Consider the following 26,351-nt stretch of genomic DNA (forward strand, 5'->3'; position numbering starts at 1 on the left):
TCTATCTATCTATCTATCTATCTATCTATCTATCTTAGTCAAACCAAAAATGATTAAGACACCAGATATAATGTTTTATATTTTTTTTACTAGTGTGTGCAGGACACTACAGTTCATTTATGTAAGTATGGATAGCAAAATAAAGTAGACTGTGACACACCCAAAAATTCTTCATATAGTGGACTACCAGTAAAACTGATCAAATTTGGGACAAGAAATTATTCAGACACTTTGACATGTGCATATTTTGCTGAAGTGTTTTTTTTCTTTTCTGCAATTGCTATGCAACCTATTTACACTACAGACTGAACAAAATAAAGCATTGCTTGGTAACTAGTTGACCTAAATTGGTATTATCTAATTGTGTACTTAAATTTAACAGCTGACAGATCTATTCAACCTGGTTCATGAATACATTTTGGTTTGACTGTGTGTGCGTTTAGGTAACATTTATGTGATTGTAAGAGAATATATGATGCCTGTTTTTGTTCCAGTCGTAAATGTTCAGATGATGGAAAATATGTCGAGTTCGTGTGTTTATCTCACTTCAGTATAGCTTCTTCTCCCTTTCGCTTTTTTTTCCAACCACAAACTGTAAATCACGCCGGAGGAACTACCGTAGCCGTGGGAGGAGGCATGCACTGCACCCACTCGAGCGCTCTGGCTTTCCACGCGCAGCGCGCGCCCCACTGTTGCACAGGAGAAGTGCGCGCTCTCGCTCCGTTTAGATGCTCGCATCCACAGGGGGCCTTGACCGATTCTTCTTCTACTGTCAGGAGAGCGCACCGTATAACGGCAGCCTTTGCGATCCAATATCCCTGTCTTTGATCTGAAGGCAAATAGGAGACCCCCCTACCCCATAGACTGCGCGAAGGCGACTGATTAGCGGACAGAAGCGATGGCGGAATCGGGCAGCAGCGCGGCGGCGGCCGGAGCCGCGGGCTCGAGTGGCAGCGCCGCCGGGGCTGGAGCAGCCGTCGCGGTCGGGGGAGCTAATGGAGCGGCGGGACCCAAGCCCGGCCTGGAGTCGGTGAAGGGACAGAATTTTGACGTTGGCCCCCGATACACCGACCTCCAGTACATCGGGGAGGGGGCCTATGGGATGGTCTGGTAAGCGGAAACTGCTCGTTTTTGCCGTCGCACGCGTTAGTTGGTGATATTGTTGGATCGGGGCGAGTACTAATGGGCTGGTAACGTTACTGATCAGCTCTTCGAGGTAAAGAAAATGGGTGTTGATTCTCTGAAACCCTGTGCCGTTCCGCATTCCCTTTTTACAGACAGAAAATAAAATATACACGGCGTTTCAAAAACAACAGAATCATTTTTTCCGCTCAACAAGTTTCCTTGCATATCCTTCCTAGAAGCTCAGGGCTAACAATAGATTGCGAGCAAGGCATTGGATTAAATCCCATTTCTTCAGCACTGGCTGTGTTTAAAAGCATAGCGAGCTGCCTACATAAACAGTGTTTTTGTCATCATGTAGGAACTGCTGTCTAGCTCGCTAGGTTAGTGTCTCGCTGCACGTGAATACATGTTATTGAGAGCTCTCGATGAGTTTCAGATGTTGAATGTCACTTGTCGTTTGTGATTTGGGGAGTGTGTTTTGTTGTTTGTAGTGTGAAACTGCGTGCTAGTGCTGTTGGCTCGACCGCTAGCAATCTGACATCTCACTCTCTGAGCTCGTCAAACAGGCGTGGTTACGATGCGGCCAAATGTGGATGTTTTGGTTAAAAGATGGTGAAATATATATATAAGGTGCAGAATTCATAGCTGTGCGCGTTGGTCTGTCCTCCATCCTCACAATGACTAAAGTTTTGCTGGAGGATGTAAACAAACCCCCTGTAATAAAACACGAAGGCCTTCTATGGATGTCTTTGGGTAGGGCTATCAGACAGCGGCATAGTGAGAAAAATATATTAAGAAACAGATACTAGATATTTTCCACAAGAACAGTGCACATAGTGGTTTTAAACGCATCAAATATATGTAAAATGGGGATTTTGACCTGTCCCATCCATGAGATTTTTCTTAAACCTATCTAACAATTAAAAGCATACAAAAAATATTTAATTTATTATCAAAATTTGATGTTATTTTGGTGTTTTGAATTGATTTCCATTTTGGTAATCATCTGTTTATGTTTTTAAAGTAATTTAATAAATTGATGTCCTAAAATTGGGACAACCTGGTGGGGAGACAAGTGAATGATCTTATTTTATTTTGTTTATTCATTTATAATTTATTTATTTATTTATTTACAAATATTTATAGACTACATGTGCTGAGCCTAAAAAAACAAACCTGCAAAAACCAACATTTGATCAAATCCCCCCCCCCACACACACACTAAAACACAGCTGTCTTTGTTTTATATACACACACACACATATATATATATATATATATATATACACATATATATGAAAAAGTTAATTTGAAGGTTATAGCTAAAACACACAGCAGGGATTTAAACAATTTATACATGCCTCATATAAATATGAATAATATTTATCATAATCTTAGGTTCAGGATTTTTCTAAAGTTTCTGGTCACTTTTTAACATCATTCCCGATGCTATACGAGTTAAATATGTGCACAAGCTTGTATAAATTTTTTTTTTTTTTATACTCCCTCCTCTCATCCCACCATCTCTTTCCCTGCCGCCTGCAGCTCAGCTTTTGATAATGTGAATAAGATCCGAGTGGCCATTAAGAAGATCAGTCCGTTTGAACACCAGACCTACTGCCAGCGCACCCTGAGGGAGATCAAAATCCTCCTGCGGTTCCGTCATGAGAACATCATCGGCATCAATGACATCCTGAGAGCGCGTCGCATCGAGTATATGAGGGATGTGTATCCTTAAACATGCACTCCAAGCTGAATTGTTGTACACACAGTACCATTGTATTTTGCACAGTGTTTTGCTGTAGTTCTTTAACTGCATTTCAGCTACATCGTACAGGACCTGATGGAGACCGACCTTTACAAATTGCTGAAGACACAGCAACTCAGCAACGACCATGTCTGCTACTTTCTGTACCAGATCTTGCGAGGGCTGAAGTACATTCACTCTGCCAATGTGCTGCACAGAGACTTGAAGCCGTCAAACCTTCTCATCAACACCACCTGTGACCTCAAGGTCAGAAAAGCCACACAGATTTTCCTGAAGAATAAAACTCCAAACATAAAACTCTAGTTTTTAATATAATAAGCAGCATTTAGTAAGCCATTGACAGTGACAGAAGCTTCAAACAGATCACCTGACATTCAGAAGTAAATATGAAACCTAATGTGAAATGGAAATCATTTTGTAAGTGATCTATTTCAGTGCAGATATTTTGAGGAACGCAGGACCAAATTTAGTAATGTAGTTCTTGTGCTTTGTTTAATCTTAAGGCAGTGAAGCTAAATATAGAAATGAGGGGCTTTTAAAGCAAAATTGCATGTTGGAGAGTTCTATGCAGGATAATTACATTTCCTCACCCATAGATCTGTGACTTTGGGCTGGCACGGATAGCCGACCCAGAACATGACCACACCGGATTCCTCACAGAGTATGTGGCTACTCGCTGGTACCGTGCTCCTGAGATCATGCTCAACTCCAAGGCATGTCCGTGTGTCTGTGTCGTTAGCATTCAACATATTAACTTGACACATGTTTTGACATTCTCTCTCTTAATCTTTCAGGGCTACACCAAGTCTATTGATATGTGGTCTGTTGGTTGCATCCTAGCTGAGATGTTGTCCAACAGACCCATCTTCCCTGGAAAGCATTATCTGGACCAGCTCAACCACATTTTGGGTAAGAACTAGTGCTTGATGCTCTTTGGAATTTCCCCATTTTCTGACTTCCTAGTCATTTGTTTCATTTTCTGCGGTACCTGAAGCACAGTATAAAAAAGAAAAAAGCTTGTATGTGGCAACTGCATGCAGCACGGAGAGTGCTGTGTTATGACTCAATGACACACTGTATCAGTGAGGGCAGGAAACACTCTGTAGGGTATCAGCTTCTGAACAGTGTGCAGTGTCATCATCAACCACTTCCCTGGTTTCCGGGGACATGTGAAGCAGCTGTTTTCGACATTGATAATAATAAGAAACGTACCAAATCAGCATTATTAGATACATATTAAGATTTCTGAAGGATCGTGTAACAGTGAAGACTGGAATAATATCTGATGAAAATTCAGCTTTGCTATCACAGGAATAAATTACATTATATTCAAAAAGAAAATGATTATTTAAAATTGTAATGATGTCTTATAATAGTACTGTTTTTACTACTTTTTTTTTTTTTATCAATTAAAGGGAGCCTTGGTGAGCATAAGAGACTTCTTTTAAAAGCATTAAAAAAAACTTACCAACCCCAAAATTTTGAACAGTGTATAATTTTATATTTTGTTAATTAATTAGACATATTTTGTCAAACACATGTTAATTTTATTATTATATTTAGTGGCAACGCAGCACAGTACCAGAATTGTTTGTTGAATAAAAGCTTTTACTTGGCATAAAGTTTTTATTTAGGTTTGTAAATAAATATTCCACCAAGAAAAATTAAATTTTAAATGAATTCATGCCAAAATACTGTACATTTTGATTGGATGCACAGCTTTTGAAGTGTATTCAAAAGTATTATCTACTCCCTTGAAAAGTCGATAATCATATTTCTTTATTTATCTTCATTTTGCTTATTTATATTTTAGTTGTGTTTTATTATTTGTTTTTTGATTTTTTTTTTTTCTGTTGTCATTGTTTTCTTTCATGGTTGCTTTCCCAAAAACCAAAGTAGACTATGGAAACAATGGTTTTCAGTTGAGGACCACTGTATTGTTGTTATCTGACCCATTTGGGAATGCAAGCACATTGTTCATTTTATGATCATTTTCCTGCCCCATCAACCAGGTATTTTGGGCTCCCCCACTCAAGATGATCTGAACTGCATCATCAACATGAAGGCCAGGAACTACCTCCAGGCTCTACCCCAGAAACCAAAAATCCCATGGAACAAGCTGTTCCCCAAAGCAGACAACAAAGGTAAGTGTACATATTAGGCTGTTTAGTGAAATGATATGTAGAGGGGTCTGGCAGTAGCTGTCTCAAGTGTGTGTGTGTGTGTGTGTGAGTGTTGTTTTTTTTTTGTGTGTGTTTGGTTTTGGTGTGTGTGTGGGTGTTGTGAAAATGTGTGTGTGTAAAAATGTTGTTTTTTGAGAGTGTGTGTGTTTTGTAAGTGTGTTTTTTATAAAATTTTGGGGGGGGACATCCTTGTATGCTTTTTCTCTGTTATGACTATAGTTGTGCATGATGTGTAGGTTGTATGTTAGAACTAGTGAACAAGTTCTTTGTAATCATAAATTTAACATAGAAGTGTGGAACTTCTTTATGCACTTTTACCGTTGCATTTCAGCTCTGGATTTATTGGACCGCATGTTAACCTTCAACCCCATCAAACGTATAACTGTGGAGGAAGCACTGGCCCATCCCTACCTGGAGCAGTACTATGACCCCTCTGATGAGGTATCTGTCTTTCCCCTCTCCATCATTTCTGTCTCACACACCTTGAGTTTGTCATCTGTACAATCCCATATCTGTTAGTTAAGCCTAACAGCATTTCGCATTGTTTGCAAATTTAGCCGGTGGCTGAGGAGCCCTTCACTTTCAACATGGAGCTGGATGACCTTCCTAAAGAGAAGCTGAAAGAGCTCATCTATGAGGAGACGGCACGCTTCCAGGCCACTTACCAGGGCTCCTGAGAGGGACAGGTACAAAAGCACATGCACACGTCAAATGAGCAAAAGTGTGAGAAATGTTAATGTATTTATATGTATATATAGTAGTATTCTGTGTAAAGGACTGCTCACACCAAGGACGATAACTATAAAGATAACAATAAAGATATAGTTTTAAAAATCGTTTTCAATATTAAAGAATAGCAGAGTTCACACCATAGCTATAACGATAAAGGCACAGAGAAACGATATCGTTGGAATCACTTTCAGAACGATTTTTTCCAGATGATGAACGATACAAACATTGACACCCAATCAGAATCCATCCTGCTATAATGAGCTTGAGAGTTTAAAGTGACAGACAAGATATCATCCGCTGGTGTAGATATTAATATCTTTATAGTTATCATTCTTGGTGTGAATGGGGCTTAAGGCATGCAAAAAAGAAATAACAGAGGTCAGGAGCAGAGACTAACACAAGTCGTATGAAGCAGTTAAAGACATAGTTCACCCAGAAATGAATTCATGGCAATTTTACTCACCCTCATGACTTGTATGACTGATTGCTGTCCACAAAACATGAAATAAGATATTTATAACAATATTTATGCTGTCCTTTTCCAAATAGTGTGACTTGTGCACTGTATTTGTGTAAGAGACTTAAATGGTTATTTTAAAATGTTATTTGTGCATATTCATATTTGGTAAGTCTTTAGTTACTATATTATCAAACCATGTGTAATACATTTTAATATACATGTACACATGAGATTCGATTGCTATTCTTGGGTGAACTATTTCTACTTTTTTACATATTTAAAAAAAAAAAAACATTATTTTTTTTTAAATAATACAAAAATGAAAACTGACATACAACATTTAACTTTATAATAATCATCTTTTTTTGTCTGTTCTGTTTATTAGCATATTAAGTATTACTTTGAAGATTGTATAATTTCAGTTATTTTTTTCAATAAAAGCAATTCTCAAATTCTTCCTAAATTGAGTAAAGCCACACGGAGTCTGAAATTTGTGCACGTTAAAAAATAAATACAACCTCACATTGTGTCAATCACATTTGCACTCTGCCTCCGAACCTTTTGTCCATCATAAAAAAAAATTTGGATAGGGTGCGATTTTCTGCGTTTTTCTCATCCATAGCAAGCATTTTGAGAGGTGTTTTGACAACTCAGAGCCACCGCACATGCAAATGCCAAATTCAAGAATGGCGCCTGACAAGTTGATCCACTTTGTCCCGCAGCACGGAAATTGCTGGTGGTCTTTTTAATATGTGGCTCCAGTATTGCTAGCAAAGCATCAAACTGAGCCACTGACATCCTGAAGTGAACTTTGAATCGCTCGGGATAATCCCAAAGCTTCTTGATAAGCTCTCTACACTATCTCAGGATTAAATGGACCCAGTATTACCTCTTTCTTTTTGTCTTTTTAAGAAGGAAATCACCCTCACTGCTTGAACACTCCATTTTGTATTGTTTCGTGAAATTTTTTCACAACAGATTAATTATTAAGTAGACTCTGTGTGCAAGGTTTCTGTGCTTGACAAATTATTTGGGATGACGAATGCGAAAAACGCATACGAAAATTTCATTCTCGGTGTGCTAGGACCTTTACTCTCGTTTGAAGAATTTCCATGCTTGAACTGGTGTTGATGTCGGTCTACTGATGGTCAGTAATCCTTTTTTTTTTTTTCGCAGCCATCACGGAGAATAACCGAGCAGCAAGGAGTCTCAGATAAAGATGACTCCAGACAACCTGCAAAAACATATACATACATATATACATGGCAAAAAAAAAAAAAAAACAAGATAAAAAGACAAAAAAAATCTACATTTAAAAACATGAGCTTTGTTTTATCTGTCCATCTCTCTTTCTTGCTGGAAAGCTGTGCTCTAGTTTGTGCTTATAACATCTTATCATAACGCCATTAATGGGGGCCGTCAGACTCGCTGTTCTCATCTCATACCGCACACAGCTCCTGCTCTCTCAAACAATTGCATCTTTCACCCTTTCTATCAATACCCTGCTTCTCTCTCTGTTTGTATCCGTCTCTTTCTCTTTATGTCTCTCTCGAGGGTGTCTCTCTACTGGTCTGTGTTGTTCCGGGTGGTTTTTATTTTTCATTCCACAGACATGGAGAGAGAGAAAGAGAATCTGTATGATGGGCACTGACTGGTGTGTGTGTGTATATATAAGTGGTTTAGAGTTTCATTGGAGTATTGTAGGTTGGCAATCTGTTTGTACACTGTAATTTGAACGTTGCGATCAGTTACAAATCGTGTTTTGTAATGTTGGGAATTAATATTTGAGTATCTTTTGAAATATAAAGTCATTGCTTGTGTTTTTATTTTTATTATTATTATTCATTCAAAGACAAATGATGTTAAAATTAATGAGCTTGGACTTGTTTTGTTTTCTATAGTGAGGAAAAAGAGGTCTCGTTTTGGTTCTTGAGAAATATATTGAGTAAAAGAGAAATGGCGGCAGGCAGGATGAACGGAGGAAAGAGTGCAAGATGGAATAGTATCATCTGCTGTAAAATATCATGTTCTACTGTTGAGAACTGAGACTATTTCTTGCCAATGTTCTTGGGAAATTTAAGCCATCAGTATCGTTTTTTTCATTTAGTGTTGGCTTCCTTTCCCTCTTTCTCCTCCTCTCGCTCGTCTGTTCATTTGATGGTGGATCTGTGGTGTGCAGACCTTCATTGTGAGTTTTTTTTTTTTTTTTTTTTTTTTGGGGGGTTGATACTGATTTCTTTGTGAATAACAATAGTTGTCATTGGTTACCATGTCCATAGCTACTGTTGCCATGATTCCTTTCTGATAAGTCACACGTAGCTCCCCACGTTCTGGCTTTGTTTCTCGCAGATGTCGGTCCCTTCTTCTTTTTCTTTCGCATCTTGTTTAGTTTTTCTTCACTTGTCCTGGAGTGATTGAGGAATCATAGCCAAGCTGAACACTTTCAGAGCCATAGCACATTTTTTCTCATTCCCTCCCTGTGATGTCAGAACTTTTCAAAGGGCTTTTCCACAGGGCTTGCTGACCTCATCATGCCTCTCCTGCCTGTGATTGGCTCAGCTTGTGTTTATCTAGTTTCGAAATGACTTATTCTGCATGCGTTGCATCTTAGACGTTACTACCTGCCTTTATTATACGTTTCCGGTGAGATGTCACCATCTTTCGATGCTGTTTTTAAAGAAACCGTCATTGCTTTTGGCCAATCATGGATGAGGAAAGCATGTTCAAGTGGGAAGAGTTAAAATGACACAGTGTGTAGCTGTTTTGCATAAATACAGGGTGTGAGTTGCATAAATTAATAAACCTCCCTGTGTAAAACCCCATTGAGACGAGCCCCAACTGCAGAGGAACTTCACCCCGCACGTCAATCACGTGACATTTCTCAATCGGTGCACCCGCACTTTGTGTCTCATGACCAAACGTTTTGTTTTCAGTTCAGTTTTTAGTGCAATTTAATCGATTCCTGTGACAAACATTTCCTTGTTTTTGTTCTAAGCTTTAGTCTTCATTTTTTTCTTAATCCCCCGCTTGTTAGGGTGAAATGTAACAGGCAGTGATGGTTGGTTGAGTCCCATGTCTGTGTCTGTACGTCTGTCCTTTCCAACCAGAAGCTGCTCTTCTCTGCTTCCTCTTGAGGAGGGGAGATCATCCCGCTCTGTGATCTGAGGGAAACAACTCATTACCAAGAAAATGATTATTTATATTACTGTATTGTCAATGGCAATGACATGCTTATTGTGAATGGGACCATGGGGACTGTCAACAGTCTCACACACACACACACACAATGGCAATGACATGCTAAACCTGCACGCATACAGTGTATGATTTCAAAAGCCTGCAAAGGAGGCAGATATAATGTCCTTTTGATGGCTGTCATTATAATTATTGCTGGTGTTAAATTGGTGAGGTTTTTTTTTATTATTTTAAAAATTGAAAAGGGATTTAAAAACTGTTGTCCTTTTTAAAGTATGTTTTGCATTTCTTTCATTTTTTTCGCTTTGGGTGTGAAAAAGAATTGGCTGTTCCCTCTTTCTGAAGTCTATTTTTTCCCTAAATCTTCTAAGGAATTATTTTAAAAGTTGATTAAACGATATGGGTAGATTGTCAAAAGAAATGAGCTATGGATGGTTATAGTCTATGTATATGCTTATGGGTATAATAAATTAAACAATTAACAAAAACAGAATTATATACATATATTAAATAAAATTCTTGATACTGTAAGTCTTTGTCTCGTGTGTTTTTTTGTTTTTTTTTTTTTTTTTTGTTTTTTTGGTTTTTTTTTTTTGTTGTTGTTTTTTTGTTTTTATTTTATTTTTTTAACTAAAAAGGGAAAGAAGATTTGAATAAAAATTACACAACACAAAAATACATTATCTTTTTTTTTTTTTAATTTAAACATAACATTTACCATCAATAATCAGTCCTATATACTGACATACTGAGAAGTTTTTATTTTCAAATTATAATTTAAAAAAAATCATATGTTCTCCTTTAAATCATAAAAAGCATTAAAGGCATTTTAGATTTTGTTTAAAACCTAATTGCACATGTGACTAATTTAAATGGACTGCTCTGCTTGTGCACTTAAAGTCATTTGATTATTATTTGTGCTTGATTTTTTTTTTTTAAATTGTCACTCAAATATAAATCATTATCTTCGAATATGTTTGATAGATAATTATGTCCTTGCCTCTGTCTAGTGAATAGTCTGAGGGCTTGTTCCGATTTCACAATACCCAGGTGTAATAACATTAACAGTTACATTTCCTTTTAGTCATATTCCCTGATGTAGCTTTTGAAGATGGTAGTTGTTATCTGGTTTTGTGTGAAGGGAGTGGCACTGTGGCAATCAAAATCGCCTTAATTTTCCTAATCGATGGAAAAGTAAAGCCTGGATGTGCATGTCAAGTTCAAGCCGAGCAAAGGTAAAGTTTAACAGAAGTTCATGTGTCATTAATTTTATGGCTAATGAAAGGACTAATATTCTCCTCCAACTTCCACTCCTTGTTTTCTAGAAACTCTCTCCTCATAAATCAGCCAAGTTGCCTGTCCAGTTGGACCACTCCTCTACTTCGCCAACATGTTTCAGCATGGGTTGGGAATTCTGCTGTGAGGCATTCTGCTCTTGAAGACAGATCCAGCTCCTTAGGATTTGGGTGTGTTTGCATGCTTGTACGACTCATTCAAACGAAACTGAAGTGACTAAAATTCTTTAATTAATACATTGATGCAGTGCAGTTCTCGTTATGTGAAACTTGAGGTGAATCAATGCTTTTGATGAAACCAGCTTGCCAAGATTGCACAAATTTGATATTGATTATTAGTATAATTAACCTCACTTCCTAAATGTCTCTGCCTCCCTTTGTTTGTTCACTTACAGTCTCTCAGCAATTCTATACAAAACCAGAACAATAGAAAACAAAAATGTTCTGCTGACAGGCAGAACTAACAGTGTGTACATTTGTTGTGTGTGCATTACTGTGAGTGCGCATTTATCCACCGTAAGCCTTTGTTCAGCACTGAAATGTGTGAAACCATGAATACTGGCCAAACATCAACTCGTGTCCTCTGCTATCTACTACCAACTGTTGCAATGCCACAGAAAAAGACAAAAGCCTCTTGTGCTGTCTATCCCATCCTGTTGGTTCTCCCATCTTGCCTAATTTGCACTAGTGAGAATTTAAAGTAAAGAAAAAATGAAGCATCCAAGCAGATTGATATGTGCAGGGAGGCCTCAGAAAATGCACAGACGGCTCAAACATACACCACTGACATTCACAGAAAAAGGAGGGGGGACTTCGGAGTTGCAAAGAGCATAACTACCAATGACTGACTGATCACTGAGAACGCACACCTAGAGAGAAAGGTTTCATTGTTTAGATCTTTCTCTTCTGCGGTTGCACTGATGTTAGCAGGAAAGAAGGAAAAGGAGGAAGACTCATAAGGCAACATTTCTTACCAAGCAATGTGATAGGCAAAGTGAGGGAAGAAAAGGGAGTGGCTGAGAAACTAGTAAACTAGACACAAGGCAAGGGAAAAGATAAGGAAAATCACACTGACATCAGCACTGAAGACAGGTGCTTGGCGAAGCAGTCCTTGGATCTGAATCTGGATCAGACACTCCAGGATAGCTCAAATAAGAAGTTGAAGGAACAAATATAAGTACTGGCAAGTTGTTTTTGGTGTTTATTACAATCAGATGGGGATTTATCATATATATATATCAAGTTGTTTTTGGTGTTTATTACAATCAGATGGGGATTTATCATATATATATATACTGTATATGATACAATATACAATAAAGAAATGTCAAGGATTGAATTAAACCTAAAAAATGTGAAGTAGAAAGAGTGAAATAGCATATTTCTGTAAAACACTACAATAATCTTTATTTTTATTTTTTACTTATTTTATTTGTGTGTAGATAGATTGATAGATAGATAGATAGATAGATAGATAGATAGATATCACACTTTTCCTTTGTATATGTATTTGTAATACTTTTTGCAAATAATTTAATGTCATTATTGTATAATAGGATGTTAAATTATCAGAGTAAAATACATATTTTTGATATTACACCTTTCCTTTGATATGTATATATAATACGGTTTAGAATTGATTTAATGTTATTACTGTATAACATTTTGATGTTAGATTCAAAGAAAATATGAAATAATATTAAAAACCGATATTTTCTTCAAAGATCAGATTGTTGCGTTCACGTGCTGCTCTCAGAGCCCCTTGTAGTGGGAGTTATGGCAAGCTACCTGTACTACCTGCTCCCAGCAGTAGGGGGCTACGCTCTCACGTCGCTCTTCTTTCTGAAGAACCCTCATATTCTGCACAAGAAGAAACAGACAGCCTTCTACTGCACCCACATCTCTCACAGGGGAGGTACAGTATCTGAGTCAATAACCAGCTCATGTCTGGGGTTCGGGATTCTTACCTAGTCACAGTAGTGTAATAGTGTCATAGTAATTAACTGTAATAATGCTGAAGATATATATTATATTAAATCACAATTAAATCATATGCACCTGTTGCTCTACGCATGTCACAGCCAAAGTCTTTTAAGTGGCCTAACATACAGCAAGGAAGGTTACATAAACCTTCTGATTTACAAAAGATTATTTTATTAAATGTATATAATCTGTTGATAAATATGTGGAATAAACCTGTCAATACACAGCAGCGTTAGATAATTCTGTGTTTGTGACAGCATGTATGAATGTTTTCCTCGTGGGGTTTGTATATAAAGCTAGTTAATGTGTGACTGAGTGAGTGATTAACTATTTGAGGAATTTTTATGTTTGTGTGTCTATGAGAGTCAGTCCACATTTTCTGACCTCCTGCTCTCTGTCCTCAGGCTGTGGTGAAAAGATCGAGAACACTATGGAGGCCTTTACACAGTGAGTCTCAGATCAGTTTTTCAGACTGAACAGTAGATCAAAATCGGCTCCTTTTAAGTTCCTATCTTACATTTGTGTGACTGTATCACAATTTTATTTTCACAGTCCTTTTAGTGGAATAGATCTCCCTAATATTAACAGACTCACCTGATCATGTTTTACTGTATCAATGTTTTATTTTTTTTGTTTTTTTTGTGGCAATAGATTACTTTATAAGGACTGGGGCAAAATTTCTAAAAAAAAAAATAAAAGTGTCACTCAAATGGTTCATACCTCTCATTCATTATAGTTCAAGTAATTGAAAGTACGAAGCCACATGACATTTTTTCACTGAAAACATTTACCTTAACTGTTCTTGCCACAGTCATTAAAGGTGCGATGTCCAAAATGTCTCTTTTCCTTTCAGTGCTGTTGAAATGGGCACAGAGATGCTGGAGTTAGACTGTCACTTGACTAAAGACGGTCATGTGGTTGTGTCACATGATGAGAACCTCCTGCGGCAGACTGGGCAAGATGTCAACATTTCCTCCTTAAACCTGGAGGTCAGGGGTCAAGCTTTTCTCTGTGCAGCTCTACCTGCTCTGTTTACTACTAACTATTTATCAAAGAAAACAATCAATCGTGGTTTCCACAAAATTATGAAGCAGCACAACTGTTTTCAACACTGATATTAATAAGCGATATTCCTTGAGCACAAAATCAGCATATTAGGATGATTTCTGAAGGGTCATGTGACTGTTTAAGCTTCACCATCACAGTAATATATTACTTTTTTTAACGATGATATTAATATATTATATTTTATTTTAAAATATATTCAAACAATGTCCCTGGAGCACAAAACCAGTCTTAGGTCGCTGGGGTATGTTTGGAGCAATAGCCAAAAATACATTGTATGGGTTAAAATGATTGATTTTTCTTTTATGCCAAAAATCATTAGGATTTTAAGTAAAGATAATGTTCCATGAAGATATTTAGTAAATTTCCTACTGTAAATATATTAAAACGTAATTTTTTATTAGTAATATGCATTGCTAAGATCTTCATTTGGACAACTTTAAAAGCGATTTTCTTAATATTTAGATTTTTTTGCCCCCTCAGATTCCAGATTTTTTAATAGTTGTATATCTTTGAATGCTAATGTTTATAAACCACAAGTTTTGGTTAATAATGAATGTTTTCTTTTTTCATAATTATTATGAATTTTATTTGTTAGGAGTTGCCACCTTATAATGAGACACTCGAGGTGACCTTTAAGACAGGTGTGTGTTTTTACCAGTGAAACTGCTAACACATATTAACATGTTTATTAATGCATAATGATTTGACATGTTTTAATTCCCTTTGCACAGGCCACTTCAGCACTGGGTCAGATAGAAACCTTGCGTTATTAGAGGATGTCTTCCGCAAATTTCCACACATAGCTGTAAACATTGAAGTGAAAGAGAATAACAGCCTGCTGATTGAGAAGGCAAGAGAGCAATCATCATACTTAATATGCACTACAAAATCTGAGCCACAAAATGGCCCATAATATTTTCCCTAATTTAACTACATAAGTTTACTAAACCTTCCTCTTTGTTCTTTTATCTCAATAATGTTATATTTTATTTACTGCCTTTATTCAGATTTCTGATCTTGTGAAGAAATACAACAGAGAGGCCATCTCAGTTTGGGCCTCTGTTGACTCCACCATCATGGAAAACTGTTGCAAAACAGTGCGTATGCATTCATTTTCTACCTGTTTTGTTTCAAAAAATAAATCACCAACATACTTTCCTCTTTCTTACCTCTTTAGCTCTATGTCTCCTTTTTTGTCAATGGCAGAACTCCTCCATGCCCTACATGTTCACTGTAAAGCGGGGTTTAATGCTGCTCCTGCTCTACTACACCGGTCTTCTGCCATTTGTTCCCCTCGGAGAGAGTTTCCTGCAGTTCTACTTGCCACAAATCATAAACAGGTCAGTATACACCAAATATCTCCATACTATGTTGTGTGCCTGGAAATCACACTGATGCATTTTCACTGATCTCATTCTTACAGAGAATACATACCTGAAATGTGGATTATGAGAAGCAGACTGGTCGTCTTTTTAATTCAGAGGTAACTAATCTTATTGGTATTATCAGACTATATTTTTTATTTAACTTTTTATTCTTAGATTGAAATGGTTTTCTGTGGTTTACATGTTTCTTTGTCAGACTAACATTGAGAAAAGGGATGTTCAAGCACCTCAGAGACAGAGGAATTCAGGTCTGTGGCCATGCTATATCATGTATGGAATATTATTATGGAATAATATTATCAGGAATAGTTCACCGAAAAATTTCATTTGCTGAAGATTTACTCACCATTAGTTTATCCAAAATGTTGATGAGTTTGTTTTTTCATCGTAACATATTTGGAGAAATGTAGCATTACATCACCTGCTCACAGGTGGATCCTCTGCAGTGAATGGGTGCCATCAAAACGAGAGTCCAAACAGCTGATAAAAATATCACAATAATCCACACCACTCCAGTCATCTGTTAATGTCTTTTAAACCAAAAAGTTGTTGTTTTTTTGTAAGAAAATAATTCTTTTTTTTGTTTTTTTTTTCTTGATTTTTTTTGTTAAAATTTGAGTCTTCTATCCATATCAGGAGAGAAATATGGACTTTTTAAGCACTGTTTACAAGATAAATCTATTCTAAACAAATATGTCAGTGGATATGGTGTGAGAGGACAACAGGTTATGGATATTTTCACTGGAAGAAGCATGGTTATGTACTCATACTTTGGTAAAAATGCACAACTTTTAACTTCACAGATCTTTAAATGATGGACTGGAATTGTGTGGATTATTGTGATGCTTTCATCAGCTGTTTGAATGCTGATTCTGACGGCACCCATTCACTTGGTGAGCAAGTGAAGTAATGCTAAATTTCTCCTAATCTGTGCCAAAGAAGAAACAAACTACATCTACATCTTTGATGGCCTGAGAGTGAGTTTTTGGATGTACATCCTTTTAGAAACAGCTTAGCGTATTGAGTAACTTTCAATTTCAGTGAGAAACTGGTCTCAGATTGTGTGTATGTACCTATATGCATCAAAATTAAACAAAATGTTCTTTTTCTCTTTAGATTCATCTGTTTGTGTGTAATAAGGAAGAGGACATTAAGACTGCATTTGCTGCAGGAGCAACAGGAGTCATGTCTGATTATCCCACCCTGTTATCAAACTATATTAGAAGACACACACAAGACACGTGATCAAACACAAATACACAATGTACTTAACCCTTGTCCAGTCAAACACACACACTGTACAAATGCTGTTTACCTTTAAACATACAGCCAAGTTTTATATCAATCCCATTATTAGCTTATCAGCACAGGCATGGTTTATGGTTTCAAAACTTGGTTTATGCCATTCTTCATGGGACATTTCTTGAGCATGAACACACATAGGAATAAACAGAACTCATATATTCTACAAGTGGACTGTTTTCTTTGCTCGCTTCATTATTATCCCACCATGTTTGCAGCATGTTTATTGTGGTTTTCAGTCAGTCCGCGTCAGTTTAGCGCCTCCCTACCAATGTTTGCAAACAAACATTATCCAACTTTTTTGAGAGAGGCCGTGCAAAGTCCATCAGCTGTGCTCAGCAGGGGATCAGCAGACATCAAAGACTGAATTACGCTGTCCTTCTGAAAATCTTCTTTAGATACAAAAATACATTATCTTTCAGTGAATCATTCGATGTCAGACTGATCCACAGCGGCTTTCATTATACAGTAAAGTGTTTTCAAATCATCTGCGTGATCTAATTGTCATGCAAAAAACCAGAGGACCCAAAATCGCCATTCCTAAAGAAGCGATAAGACGAAGATAACCACAACACGAGGGCTTTGTTGTTTTTGCTCGCTGAAAACGTTAACGCAACTGTTAAGTTCAGGTGACTTCAGACGCTCGGGAAGAGCGCCTCTGATTGGCTGACCTATATTCCAGACGTCGCTGTCTGGATTCTGATTGGTCGGCTGCGGTTTGTTTTGCGCCGCATGACGTATAAGAAACTTCCTCATAAAATACAGTAAACAAATATACGGATTATGTTCGGCTGCGACGTACTGAGCACACTGGCTTGCTTGAGTTTTGGGAATTACGAGGCTTTCGGTTGACATCACTCGGTTTGCGCATTAAAGCAGGTCGACACAAAGAAGGGAGCTGTAGGAGAAGCTGAGCGCGCCGCGCGTTAGTTTGGTTGAGTGCGCTCGATTTCACCTGGTTGAGTTGAGCAGGCTTCTCCTCTGGAGACAATACTGCGAGCAGCGTCTGTCTCCAAGAAATCGTTTATATTCAGGTGAGTCCACATTCATTGTCACGTAGCGTGTCAAAACAAGCGAGGAGGCTAGAAGCCATTCTAATGTGAAACGACTCCACTCACGGCTGTAGAGCCTGTACACTGTGGTGAAATTGTTACTTGTATATTCAGAGGGTTTTATCTCGAAACGTGAATAAAGATGACTGGCATTTACGTGCAGCTGGCCGCGTTCGTTAGTTCTGTTTTCTGTTAGTGAAGGGGGAATGATTCAATTCCAGCGAATCGGTTCTTGCGAACAGTTCATTTCAAAAAAAAGATTTGGCGGTCATTTTAAGCTGTGACGTTATTTCCCTGGTCCCTGACATCCCGATATTTCGTTTGTAATTGTATTATTTTATTTGGCCTACATAGGATGTTATTATTGTATTTTCATGTGCCCCGATTCAGTTTGTTGAATGGTGATTACTCTTGTAAAACAGTAACATTAACTCAAAAACCGAACAATTTAATTTTAACCCTTTTATATGATGCTAAAATTAATTTACATATATCAGCCTCGAAGTTTGGCTCGAAGTACTTTTTATGAAATCAGCATATAGTGAAGTAAATTAGTTTCCACACAATTGTATTTGTAATATTGTGTAATTCTGCTCATCATGTATTTTAATGTCTGCCCCATCAGTTAAATCCTCGTTACTCCAGATGATTTTTACTATCTCACGTTCTCGGATCATTGCGAATCGGTTTTGTGCACGTCCTTGATATGAACGATTCATTCACGAGTTCGTGGGACGTGCTGTAACGTTGTAGTCCGTATGAACTTGATCCTCTTAGCGTTTTTGTGTAGTTGTTGTGACTTTTTGTGTATTTTTTGTCCGTGTGTTATGTATATAGATTTGTTTGTTTCAGCATGCCATAGTTATTCATTACCTCTCACCCCTGTTTACCCTGGTGCCTGGCATGCCATATATGGGGTAACTACAGTGTGGGCAGCCAAGCAAAGTAGGTCATGTGGATGTTTCCTTTTCTCCCTGCTACATCTCTGAAACAGGATGCAATATTTGCAGCGACGTGAAAATGCTTTTCAAATGCACAAAGGAAAAGATTGCCATAAATGTCACGTCCAGCATGCATAAAATCTCAAAGCATTTAGTTTGCTTTGAAAAGCTCAACATTAATAGCTGAAGATGTCAATTCCATGCTTTCTAACTACGCATTTGGCAACCCTGCTAGGAGCTGTCTTGGCTGTCGAAGCCGGTTTGTAGCCTTTCCCTCAAGTTTTAATGGTCTCATGCAGACATTAGGAGGGACAGAAAAATGTGTTATTATTGCAGATATAATCTGACACTGTTTTTGATTGTGTGTGTTCCTCAAAGACATGGTGAAGCAGACCAAGGCCAAAACTTTCCAGGCCTATCTGGACTCCTGTCACCGCCGCTACAGCTGCGTCCACTGCCGTGCACACCTGGCCAACCATGATGACCTAATTTCTAAGGTGAGAGTTCCTTTGTGTGACTCTTGTGGCACATTTACAGCTAGATTTGTGAATTGGGATGCTGTTTGCATTAAAGACTCACGTGTCTGTCTATGTTCAGTCATTTCAAGGCAGTCAGGGACGTGCCTACCTGTTCAATTCTGTGTGAGTATCACTTCTGGAAAAAAAAATCTCATAGAGATTGAATCACACTGCGATGAAAGAAATAGTTGGTTTAACTGTCATTTTGTGATTTCAGGGTGAATGTGGGTTGTGGCCCAGCAGAAGAAAGGCTTCTGCTGACCGGTCTTCATGCTGTGGCTGATATTTACTGTGAGAACTGCCACACCACACTGGGCTGGAAATATGTAAGCATGCTTCGTTTTAATAAGACATGTAGCAGGACGCTTTTTTTTTTTTTGCCAAAATGGTTTTATTTCTATCATTACCCTGCAGTCTGATCACAATTTTTTTCCCCCTTTTCTCTCTTCCTCTACAGGAGCAGGCATTTGAGTTAAGTCAGAAGTATAAGGAGGGGAAGTTTATTATTGAATTATCTCACATGATTAAAGATAATGGCTGGGACTGAAGCATTCAGCCTTTTGCTTTAACTTTCTGTCACCGCTTGCAGCTTCTCCAAGAACATCATGAGATGCTTTCTTATATATATGTATATATCCATCTATGATCTACATTTACCATTGTGAGCACCTTTTTCCACACTTGTATCCCAATGCACCAGTTTTTTAAAAGGAGGGGGAGTCTTGGGTGATTGGTTTGTGTGTGTTTGTGCCTTTTATATGTATTTGGAGATGTGCTTGTGTGTGAGGCATGCTTGAAAGAAACTGTGCTAAAATTATCAACTACTTAAATCCAGTTTTAAAGAATTCATGATTTTTTTTTGGGGGGGTTACATAAGCCCTCAAATTCTCCAAATTAAGTGCAGTTCATGAGGTTTGGATCTAGTATGAACAAAATGCCAAGATCCAATGCTTTTTTTTTTATTCAATTAATTTTTACTTTAAAGAGCAAGGAATTTGTGAATGAGGTAGTGCGAGTGAAATAACTTTACTGTATGTTGTTTTGTGTGTGTGTGTTTGTGGGGCTTAGAGTGGATAATGTGCAATATGTAAGTGAGAGAATTTGCGTAAAGGATGATTCATGCCTCCAAATTAAGTCATTTTGGTTGAATTCATCTTGTACTTTACCAAGTCACTGAGGAATCCCAGCAGATGAACATCCTGATGAACAAGCAGGCTTGTTGCTGTAGAGATGTCCACGGTTGACTGATATTCTTAAGACACTTCCATTACAGCTTATAAGTATATACAGCTTATTGTAATTGGGATATAATTTTTTCTCTGTTTTTTGTTTCTTATTTTTTTGTCTATGAGAAATGTATTAAGTATATTCTAACACTGAGCAGCATGTACAGAGACATTGATCTGATCATTTTAGAGCAGACATGTAAATGTGCTTATGATTGTGTAGCAGCGTATTTCTTTGAATGCTAAAGTGTATTACGTTAACCTGAATTCTTTACATTAAAGTATGGGGTAAATAAAAACTGTTAAGGTTTGTTGTTGTTGTTTTTTTTCACTGAAAATTGGTTAGGAAGCAGTGCACTTTAATGTTAAAGTACACTATTCTATTCAATATTATTCAATGTTAAAATGATTAATTATAAACAAAAGTACAGTGTACAATAGAATGTACACTGTACAAGAACGAACATGCAAAAAATATGTGAGCATTTTCAATGCACAATGATCCTAAATATGATGGACTTGTTATAAATTTATGGATCTTCTTGTGTTTTACGCGTATATCGACACATTTTATTACACACACGAGCAAGGATTAGTATAATGTCTTAAAGAGCGCGAACAAATTCTCAATTGAATTAACCCAGCTTTTCACTAGTGCAAACGGCACAACCCCGATATGATGACTGGTTATATAATGCTCCCTAGACGACGTGGTTTATAAATAAACCGGGCGGAAACGAGAGGCAGCTTCTCTGTTCTACTCTTTAGATCCACCTCGAGTGAAACGGATTAAGACTACAACTCCCACAACTCTTTGCGCATTTCGGTGACGTGGCCAGCGTTACCCAGCAGACCGGGGCGATTTGAACTTCATTTTGGGTGTATGTAATTTTCTATTTAATTTCATTCTTTTCAAACCATTTTTACCGGTGGATTTTACTTCGTATGTGATACAATACAAGCCACTTTATTATAGCCGGTAATTTCGCATCACGATGTCCGGGAAAATCAAAAGCAGGAGTGCTGCAAATGCCGACTCAATATCTGCCAGTGTGTCCTGCGACGAGCGCATCTTACGGGACTGCCACCAGATGTACACCGATCCAGATAGCGGTAAGAAACCGGTCCCTTTAGAAACGACTACAGTCTCGTTGATTTACCTGGTTTAGTAAGGTATAAGAGCTGTGGATAGGAGGTGCTAACAGTAGCCGGTGAGCTACAATGCCGGTGTGTAACGTTAAGTATGCACTTCAGAGGGCGAAAGGTATTTCACCTGTTTGTTTTTATAACTGTGCGATCATTACATTTACCTTTTAACTCGTTACTGTGTACTCCAAGCAATACCGAACATTAAAGGTTTATTATTAGTGCTTCAAGTTTAAATTGTACACAGTTTTTGTCTTTTGCTGTGATTTGTCACTCAGTGGGTATCATTACATTTACCTTGTTGTTGTTGGAGGGTTGTTAAAAAAAAAATGTTGTTCTTTTATTAATCAACTGCTGAAAAAACTGAAATACAGACACTTTCTGTTCTGTCTAGTTTGTCTAATCACTCCACCCTTTGCTCTGTAGGACTAATAACCATCGCTCAGTCTGTTGGGGTGACCTTGCTGCCTCCCCGGAAGAAGATAACTGTGATGTTGATAGGGAACCACTCCGCTGGAAAGAGCAGCTTTGTCAATTGGTGGGCTAAAATACAGACATGAGAACATACACTACAACAGCTGTTCAAACAGTAAGCCATGCATTTATTGCTTTGCAGGTATGTGGAGGAGCATATTCAGAGAACGGGGGTTGCTATAGAGACACAGGGCTTCAGCTTTGTTACAAGCGGGCGAAAGAGGGAATCGCTCACGGTGAATATGACCCCATGCATATTGCACGAAAGTTTTGTGTGACACGGTTTGGGCATGAAATTGGCATCATTGATATAAAGGTCTTGTATGACAACTGTCGCCTTGGTTTTAGGGAAATGCAACGCTCCATCTCTATCCCCATTTCAAAACACTGCAGGAGTTTAAAGGTTTGTTGAGGAATCACACTAAAATAACTACAGGCTTATGGAAGCTGTGTCTAAAATGTCACTTTCTCTCAATTTCAGGGGTGTCAGAATACCTCGGCACTGAGATTTGTACTTCACGACAGAAGCGTTTCAGCTTGGTGACCTTTGTTGACACTCCTGGTCTGGTGGACGGGGATATGAAGTACCCCTTTGACGTGGATCAAGCTATTCTGTGGCTCGGTGTGTGTATGTCTTGAGGTTATGTGTGTGTTCCAGAGTTAGTGTGTTTTTATAATGTTGATTGTAAGTTTAAATTAGGTATTATAAATGTCCATTTGTAATCCTGATACGTGTCCCTGTATTCTGATTCTGCCGGTCTACACCAGGAGAGCTCTGTGATCTGATCCTGGTCTTCTTTGACCCGATGGGACAGGCTTTATGCAAGCGCACACTCAACATTGTAGAGAAACTGAATGAGAAGCAAGGGGACCGTCTCCGTTTTTATCTCAGTAAAGCGGATGAGGCTGGAGGAGAGTCTGATCGACAAGTAAGATGCTCTTATACATAACCACTGTGAACATAAGCATATACACTACCATTCAGAGAAGCATTTGCTTGATCACTAATACAGTAATAATAGTAATATTGTAAATTATTAGCATTTGTAATACCCTTTTTTGATTTTAAAATGTTAAAATATTAAATATCAATGTATTAATAGTATATAAAATATTAGCAATAATAATGTGTCATTGTGATTTAATTTGAGCTGAATTTGATTATTCATATTTTTGTGCAATAGATTTAAAAAAAAAATCCTTTGTAATATTGTCAATTCATTGTGTCCTTGCTTAAGTATTAATTTAAGCAATTAAAAAGTATTAATTGTCAGTTTTTAACTAAATCAAAGCATTTTAAAATGAGTGTATGTGGTTGTTTCAAAAGTCTGTAAAGGACAAGATCTTTAAAGGCGAATGGTCTTTGTTTGACTGTTAAGTGACGATATGTCAAATTACTTTGTTATTGGTTGTTTCAGAGAGTTATGATGCAGATTGTGCAGGAGCTTTGCAAGCGTCCAGGACTCAACAAGTGTGGCTTTGACATGCCCACCATCTATGTTCCTAACCCTAATAAGGTGCTAGCACGATCTCTCAGTTCCTCACTGTAACTGTGACAACTTCCGTGCTTAATAAGTAAAGATTACTGAAGTGTTTTTCCTCACTGTCTCCACCATCAGCCCAGTCGATGTGTCAATCAGATAGAGGAGGTGTGCCGAACGATAGAGAAGACCATTAATCAGACTGTGCAGAACACGCTTAACTCGCTGGAGAAGGACTGCAACCTCATCACCGAGGGCATCACTGAGACGCTTCATAATGACCGGTAGTACATCCTTGTATTGTATAGGTAAATGTCAATGTTATTAGATTGTCTAATATTACAGTTGCCACTGTGTGTTAAACTCTCTGTAGGCAGTGCAGTGTGGAGAACCGTCGATCACGTTTCAAGGGCTGTTTGTTGGGCATGCTGGGTTTCACTGTGCCCCTGCTGCTGCTCGCCACCCTGGTGCTTGGCAGCCTCTCCAAAGATGTGCTGGTGCTCATGCTGGGTGATAGTGGCATAGAGGCACTCACACTATATGTGGTGAGTATGTATATGAATGTGTGTGTATGTGTGTGTGTGGGATTCACTGTAGATACTGATGTACGTGTTGGATTGTGTGTTCAGGTTCCTGCAGTGAAGGCGTTTGAATCCTTGTCAGCAGAGGTGCAGCTGTATAGTTGTGCTGGACTGGTGCTGTTGTCCTTCATCTTTCTCCTCATTGCACGCTTTTCTTTCAGGTGAAAAAAAAAAACGTTTTATATACTTGACATGCGTAGTAGTTTTTTTTTCTTTATCAGCCAGAAGTAAAAATTTGATTTTACTTAACATCATTCTAAAATTTGGCTTCTTCTGCCAAGCACTAAAGGAGGTATTTAATATAATGTTCACATTCAAGATTTTTTAAAATTTTTTTAAACCTTTATTAATCTTGAACCTGCAGTGGAGGGAAAAATTAGTGAACAATACCTTCCTCCTAGCTATTTTATGAATTTAGAAGTCATAGGATGTGTAGTGCTACGGACTATATATGATATATTATTACTAGATTTGTTTTTTTTTAATGTTGTAGAAGGGGGGATTATTGGTTGATTTTTTTGTTTTTTTGAATCTAATTTACTCCTAACTATTTTTATTTTACGGATTTCCTGCAGCAGAGGGGAAGATTAGTGCATTCTGTGAAGGGAAAACAATATCAAATGTCCTCTTAGCTGTATATTTAATTCCCTACAGCAGAAAGGGAGGTTAGTGAATATTTTTGGACTAGTTTTATGGACTATTTATTTGTTTATTCACTTAACTGCAGCAGAGGGGAAGATTAGTGATTAATTTTTGCCCCTTTCTGCCATATGCTTTCACTGTTTGGACCAGCTTCAGCATTGTGCCAAACATCTCTTGTTTTTCTCTATATTCCTCTTTTAGGACCAAACCAACACTCTCTGGGAAACAAAAGAGACAGCTTCAGCAAAAACTGGAGTATGTCCAGGAGGTAGTGAAGACCAAAAAGGTATAGTATGCATTTGCGTTGTGTTGACGCATCTAAGAACCGCTACAGTGATGATGGACTCAGCTAACGACTACCTTGTATGTTTATGCAGAAAAATCTCTATGAGGAGTACCTGCGTCAGAGTGTGGGTGATCAGGACATGATCTGAGAGGGAATTTAGACTTCAGAGATCTGGATAGGATGAATACAGCACCCAGAAGTGCAACTAAACCGCATCTAATCATTCCTGTAATGTAGCAGACACAGAGAAACTGTTTCATGGGCACTTAGTTACACACTACTGCTCCTGTAAGCGCAGTCTTTCAGCATTAAATAATGATGGAGCTGTGGACCAATACTATGTTTGTTTTATTTTTTTAGTATCATTGCAGTATAACAATTGTACTGTAAGGAATAGTTAAAGGGCCACATCAGGAGATCGGATTAATGCTTGAAGCTGGCTTTTGTATTCCACGGTTTCCTACGTTTTTATGTCAAGTTATTGTTGTTACAATAATAAAATAATAAATGTATGTGTGTTTGGCTTCATTGCTATTCAGAAACTGGCAAAGCAAGGACTATCTGCTAACTAGGCTGAAGTTAACATCCAAATCCTCTTAGGAATTGTAGCGTTCGTTCTGAATGCAAAAATGATATTTCAGAGTCTTTGCTTCAATGTAACTTATATCAATTTAGATTTTAGATTAAATTTGAACTTTTTATCTTTGTTGAAAACAAAATCATGTCCATTATTATCCTAGGCCCAGATTTGTAGAGTAAAATTCTTCAGTCAGGCCTGTATATTCTAAATCAGAGTACATTATTTTAATTAAAATAACCACATTTAGACAGCCCCTGGTACTGGTACAGATCTGTAATCAGTACTTTACTATTATTTATTTATAGATATAGATAGATTAGATATTCTTACACCAGATGTTATCTATCTATCTAGAGACTTATTGTCTACATATTGTTAATATATTGTTAAAACTTGCTTGCAATCATAGTATTGCACCGTATGCTAGCGCAGTGGTTCCCAATCCTGGTCCCGGAGGACCCCCAACACTGCACGCTTTTGGTGTCTCTCTTATCTGACACTTTTGAGGTCTTGGAGTCTTCACTAATGAGTAGGTGTGTTTGAACAGGGAGACATCTAAAATGTGCAGTGTTGGGGGTTCTCCAGGACCAGGATTGGGAACCACTGTGCTTGCGATTCGTTCTTTTGAATCGGTTCTAATGAATCTGCCAAAACGGTTCACTTGATTCTTTTGCTCTGAATCAAAACGATTATGGCAAATCCTTGTTCATTTATCAGAATTGACCGCAAAGTTTATTAAAATGGCATGCTAATTCATTGGTCAAAAACAGTAGGAACTATTTTTCCTGCATTAGCCTATATATATATATATATATAGTTTATTAAAATGGCATGCTAATTAATTGGTAGGAAATATTTTTAATTATTTTTCCTGCTTTATATACATTTTCAAGCAGTTGCTACAAAAATCGTAAAATATTCTGTATAT

At 37.7% G+C, this 26,351-nt stretch overlaps 4 protein-coding genes across 9 annotated transcripts; all 4 read left to right on the forward strand.

Moving 5' to 3' along the window:
• Nucleotides 1–641: 641 nt before the first annotated feature.
• Nucleotides 642–9,994, forward strand: LOC109057220 (mitogen-activated protein kinase 1-like). Its single transcript, XM_042720435.1, has 9 exons — nucleotides 642–1,110; nucleotides 2,671–2,853; nucleotides 2,950–3,139; nucleotides 3,490–3,606; nucleotides 3,688–3,802; nucleotides 4,906–5,037; nucleotides 5,408–5,517; nucleotides 5,634–5,762; nucleotides 7,445–9,994. The coding sequence occupies exons 1-8, from the start codon at nucleotides 899–901 to the stop codon at nucleotides 5,751–5,753; spliced, it is 1,179 nt and encodes a 392-aa protein (XP_042576369.1). The 5' UTR covers nucleotides 642–898; the 3' UTR covers nucleotides 5,754–5,762; nucleotides 7,445–9,994.
• Nucleotides 9,995–10,454: 460 nt separating this feature from the next.
• On the forward strand, nucleotides 10,455–16,662 carry LOC109054198 (lysophospholipase D GDPD1-like). 5 transcript variants are annotated; one of them, XM_042720439.1, is made up of 12 exons: nucleotides 10,458–10,698; nucleotides 10,789–11,941; nucleotides 12,483–12,673; nucleotides 13,146–13,188; nucleotides 13,595–13,730; nucleotides 14,405–14,450; nucleotides 14,541–14,659; nucleotides 14,817–14,906; nucleotides 15,016–15,149; nucleotides 15,233–15,292; nucleotides 15,391–15,442; nucleotides 16,311–16,662. In XM_042720439.1, the coding sequence occupies exons 3-12, from the start codon at nucleotides 12,535–12,537 to the stop codon at nucleotides 16,437–16,439; spliced, it is 948 nt and encodes a 315-aa protein (XP_042576373.1). In that variant the 5' UTR covers nucleotides 10,458–10,698; nucleotides 10,789–11,941; nucleotides 12,483–12,534; the 3' UTR covers nucleotides 16,440–16,662. The 5 variants fall into 5 exon arrangements, with proteins under 5 accessions (XP_042576374.1, XP_042576371.1, XP_042576372.1 ...); XM_042720440.1 differs by having other exon boundaries at nucleotides 10,455–11,935; nucleotides 12,488–12,673; XM_042720437.1 differs by having other exon boundaries at nucleotides 10,457–11,941; nucleotides 12,488–12,673.
• A 563-nt stretch (nucleotides 16,663–17,225) lies between these two features.
• LOC109057352 (protein yippee-like 3) lies at nucleotides 17,226–20,544 on the forward strand. The gene is made up of 5 exons (XM_042720441.1): nucleotides 17,226–17,530; nucleotides 18,868–18,986; nucleotides 19,087–19,130; nucleotides 19,225–19,333; nucleotides 19,465–20,544. Exons 2-5 carry the CDS (start codon nucleotides 18,870–18,872, stop codon nucleotides 19,552–19,554), a joined length of 360 nt encoding a protein of 119 aa, XP_042576375.1. The 5' UTR covers nucleotides 17,226–17,530; nucleotides 18,868–18,869; the 3' UTR covers nucleotides 19,555–20,544.
• Nucleotides 20,545–20,956: 412 nt separating this feature from the next.
• On the forward strand, nucleotides 20,957–25,355 carry LOC109057171. 2 transcript variants are annotated; one of them, XM_019074384.2, is made up of 13 exons: nucleotides 20,957–21,114; nucleotides 21,210–21,346; nucleotides 21,806–21,917; nucleotides 21,996–22,089; nucleotides 22,202–22,256; nucleotides 22,335–22,475; nucleotides 22,622–22,782; nucleotides 23,272–23,370; nucleotides 23,473–23,618; nucleotides 23,708–23,879; nucleotides 23,964–24,076; nucleotides 24,759–24,843; nucleotides 24,935–25,355. In XM_019074384.2, exons 2-13 carry the CDS (start codon nucleotides 21,229–21,231, stop codon nucleotides 24,989–24,991), a joined length of 1,353 nt encoding a protein of 450 aa, XP_018929929.1. In that variant the 5' UTR covers nucleotides 20,957–21,114; nucleotides 21,210–21,228; the 3' UTR covers nucleotides 24,992–25,355. The 2 variants fall into 2 exon arrangements, with proteins under 2 accessions (XP_018929929.1, XP_042576368.1); XM_042720434.1 differs by having other exon boundaries at nucleotides 20,969–21,114; nucleotides 21,181–21,346.
• The last annotated feature ends 996 nt before the right edge of the window (nucleotides 25,356–26,351 follow it).

This window comes from Cyprinus carpio, chromosome B3, assembly GCF_018340385.1.
Source record: "Cyprinus carpio isolate SPL01 chromosome B3, ASM1834038v1, whole genome shotgun sequence".
Lineage (NCBI taxonomy): Eukaryota > Metazoa > Chordata > Actinopteri > Cypriniformes > Cyprinidae > Cyprinus > Cyprinus carpio.

Excerpts from the sequence above, each read along its gene's own strand:
- LOC109054198 (XM_042720440.1), top strand. The coding sequence starts at position 12,535 with ATGGCAAGCTACCTGTACTACCTGCTCCCAGCAGTAGGGGGCTACGCT. Across the intron at positions 14,660-14,816 it reads ACAGCCTGCTGATTGAGAAG|ATTTCTGATCTTGTGAAGAA; the intron begins GCAAGAGAGCAA and ends GCCTTTATTCAG. Across the intron at positions 14,907-15,015 it reads TGGAAAACTGTTGCAAAACA|AACTCCTCCATGCCCTACAT; the intron begins GTGCGTATGCAT and ends TGTCAATGGCAG.
- LOC109057220 (XM_042720435.1), top strand. The coding sequence starts at position 899 with ATGGCGGAATCGGGCAGCAGCGCGGCGGCGGCCGGAGCCGCGGGCTCG. Across the intron at positions 5,038-5,407 it reads CCCCAAAGCAGACAACAAAG|CTCTGGATTTATTGGACCGC; the intron begins GTAAGTGTACAT and ends GTTGCATTTCAG. Across the intron at positions 5,518-5,633 it reads ACTATGACCCCTCTGATGAG|CCGGTGGCTGAGGAGCCCTT; the intron begins GTATCTGTCTTT and ends TTGCAAATTTAG.
- LOC109057171 (XM_019074384.2), top strand. The coding sequence starts at position 21,229 with ATGTCCGGGAAAATCAAAAGCAGGAGTGCTGCAAATGCCGACTCAATA. Across the intron at positions 23,619-23,707 it reads GAGACGCTTCATAATGACCG|GCAGTGCAGTGTGGAGAACC; the intron begins GTAGTACATCCT and ends AACTCTCTGTAG. Across the intron at positions 23,880-23,963 it reads AGGCACTCACACTATATGTG|GTTCCTGCAGTGAAGGCGTT; the intron begins GTGAGTATGTAT and ends TTGTGTGTTCAG.
- LOC109057352 (XM_042720441.1), top strand. The coding sequence starts at position 18,870 with ATGGTGAAGCAGACCAAGGCCAAAACTTTCCAGGCCTATCTGGACTCC. Across the intron at positions 19,131-19,224 it reads GCCTACCTGTTCAATTCTGT|GGTGAATGTGGGTTGTGGCC; the intron begins GTGAGTATCACT and ends TTGTGATTTCAG. Across the intron at positions 19,334-19,464 it reads CCACACTGGGCTGGAAATAT|GAGCAGGCATTTGAGTTAAG; the intron begins GTAAGCATGCTT and ends CTTCCTCTACAG.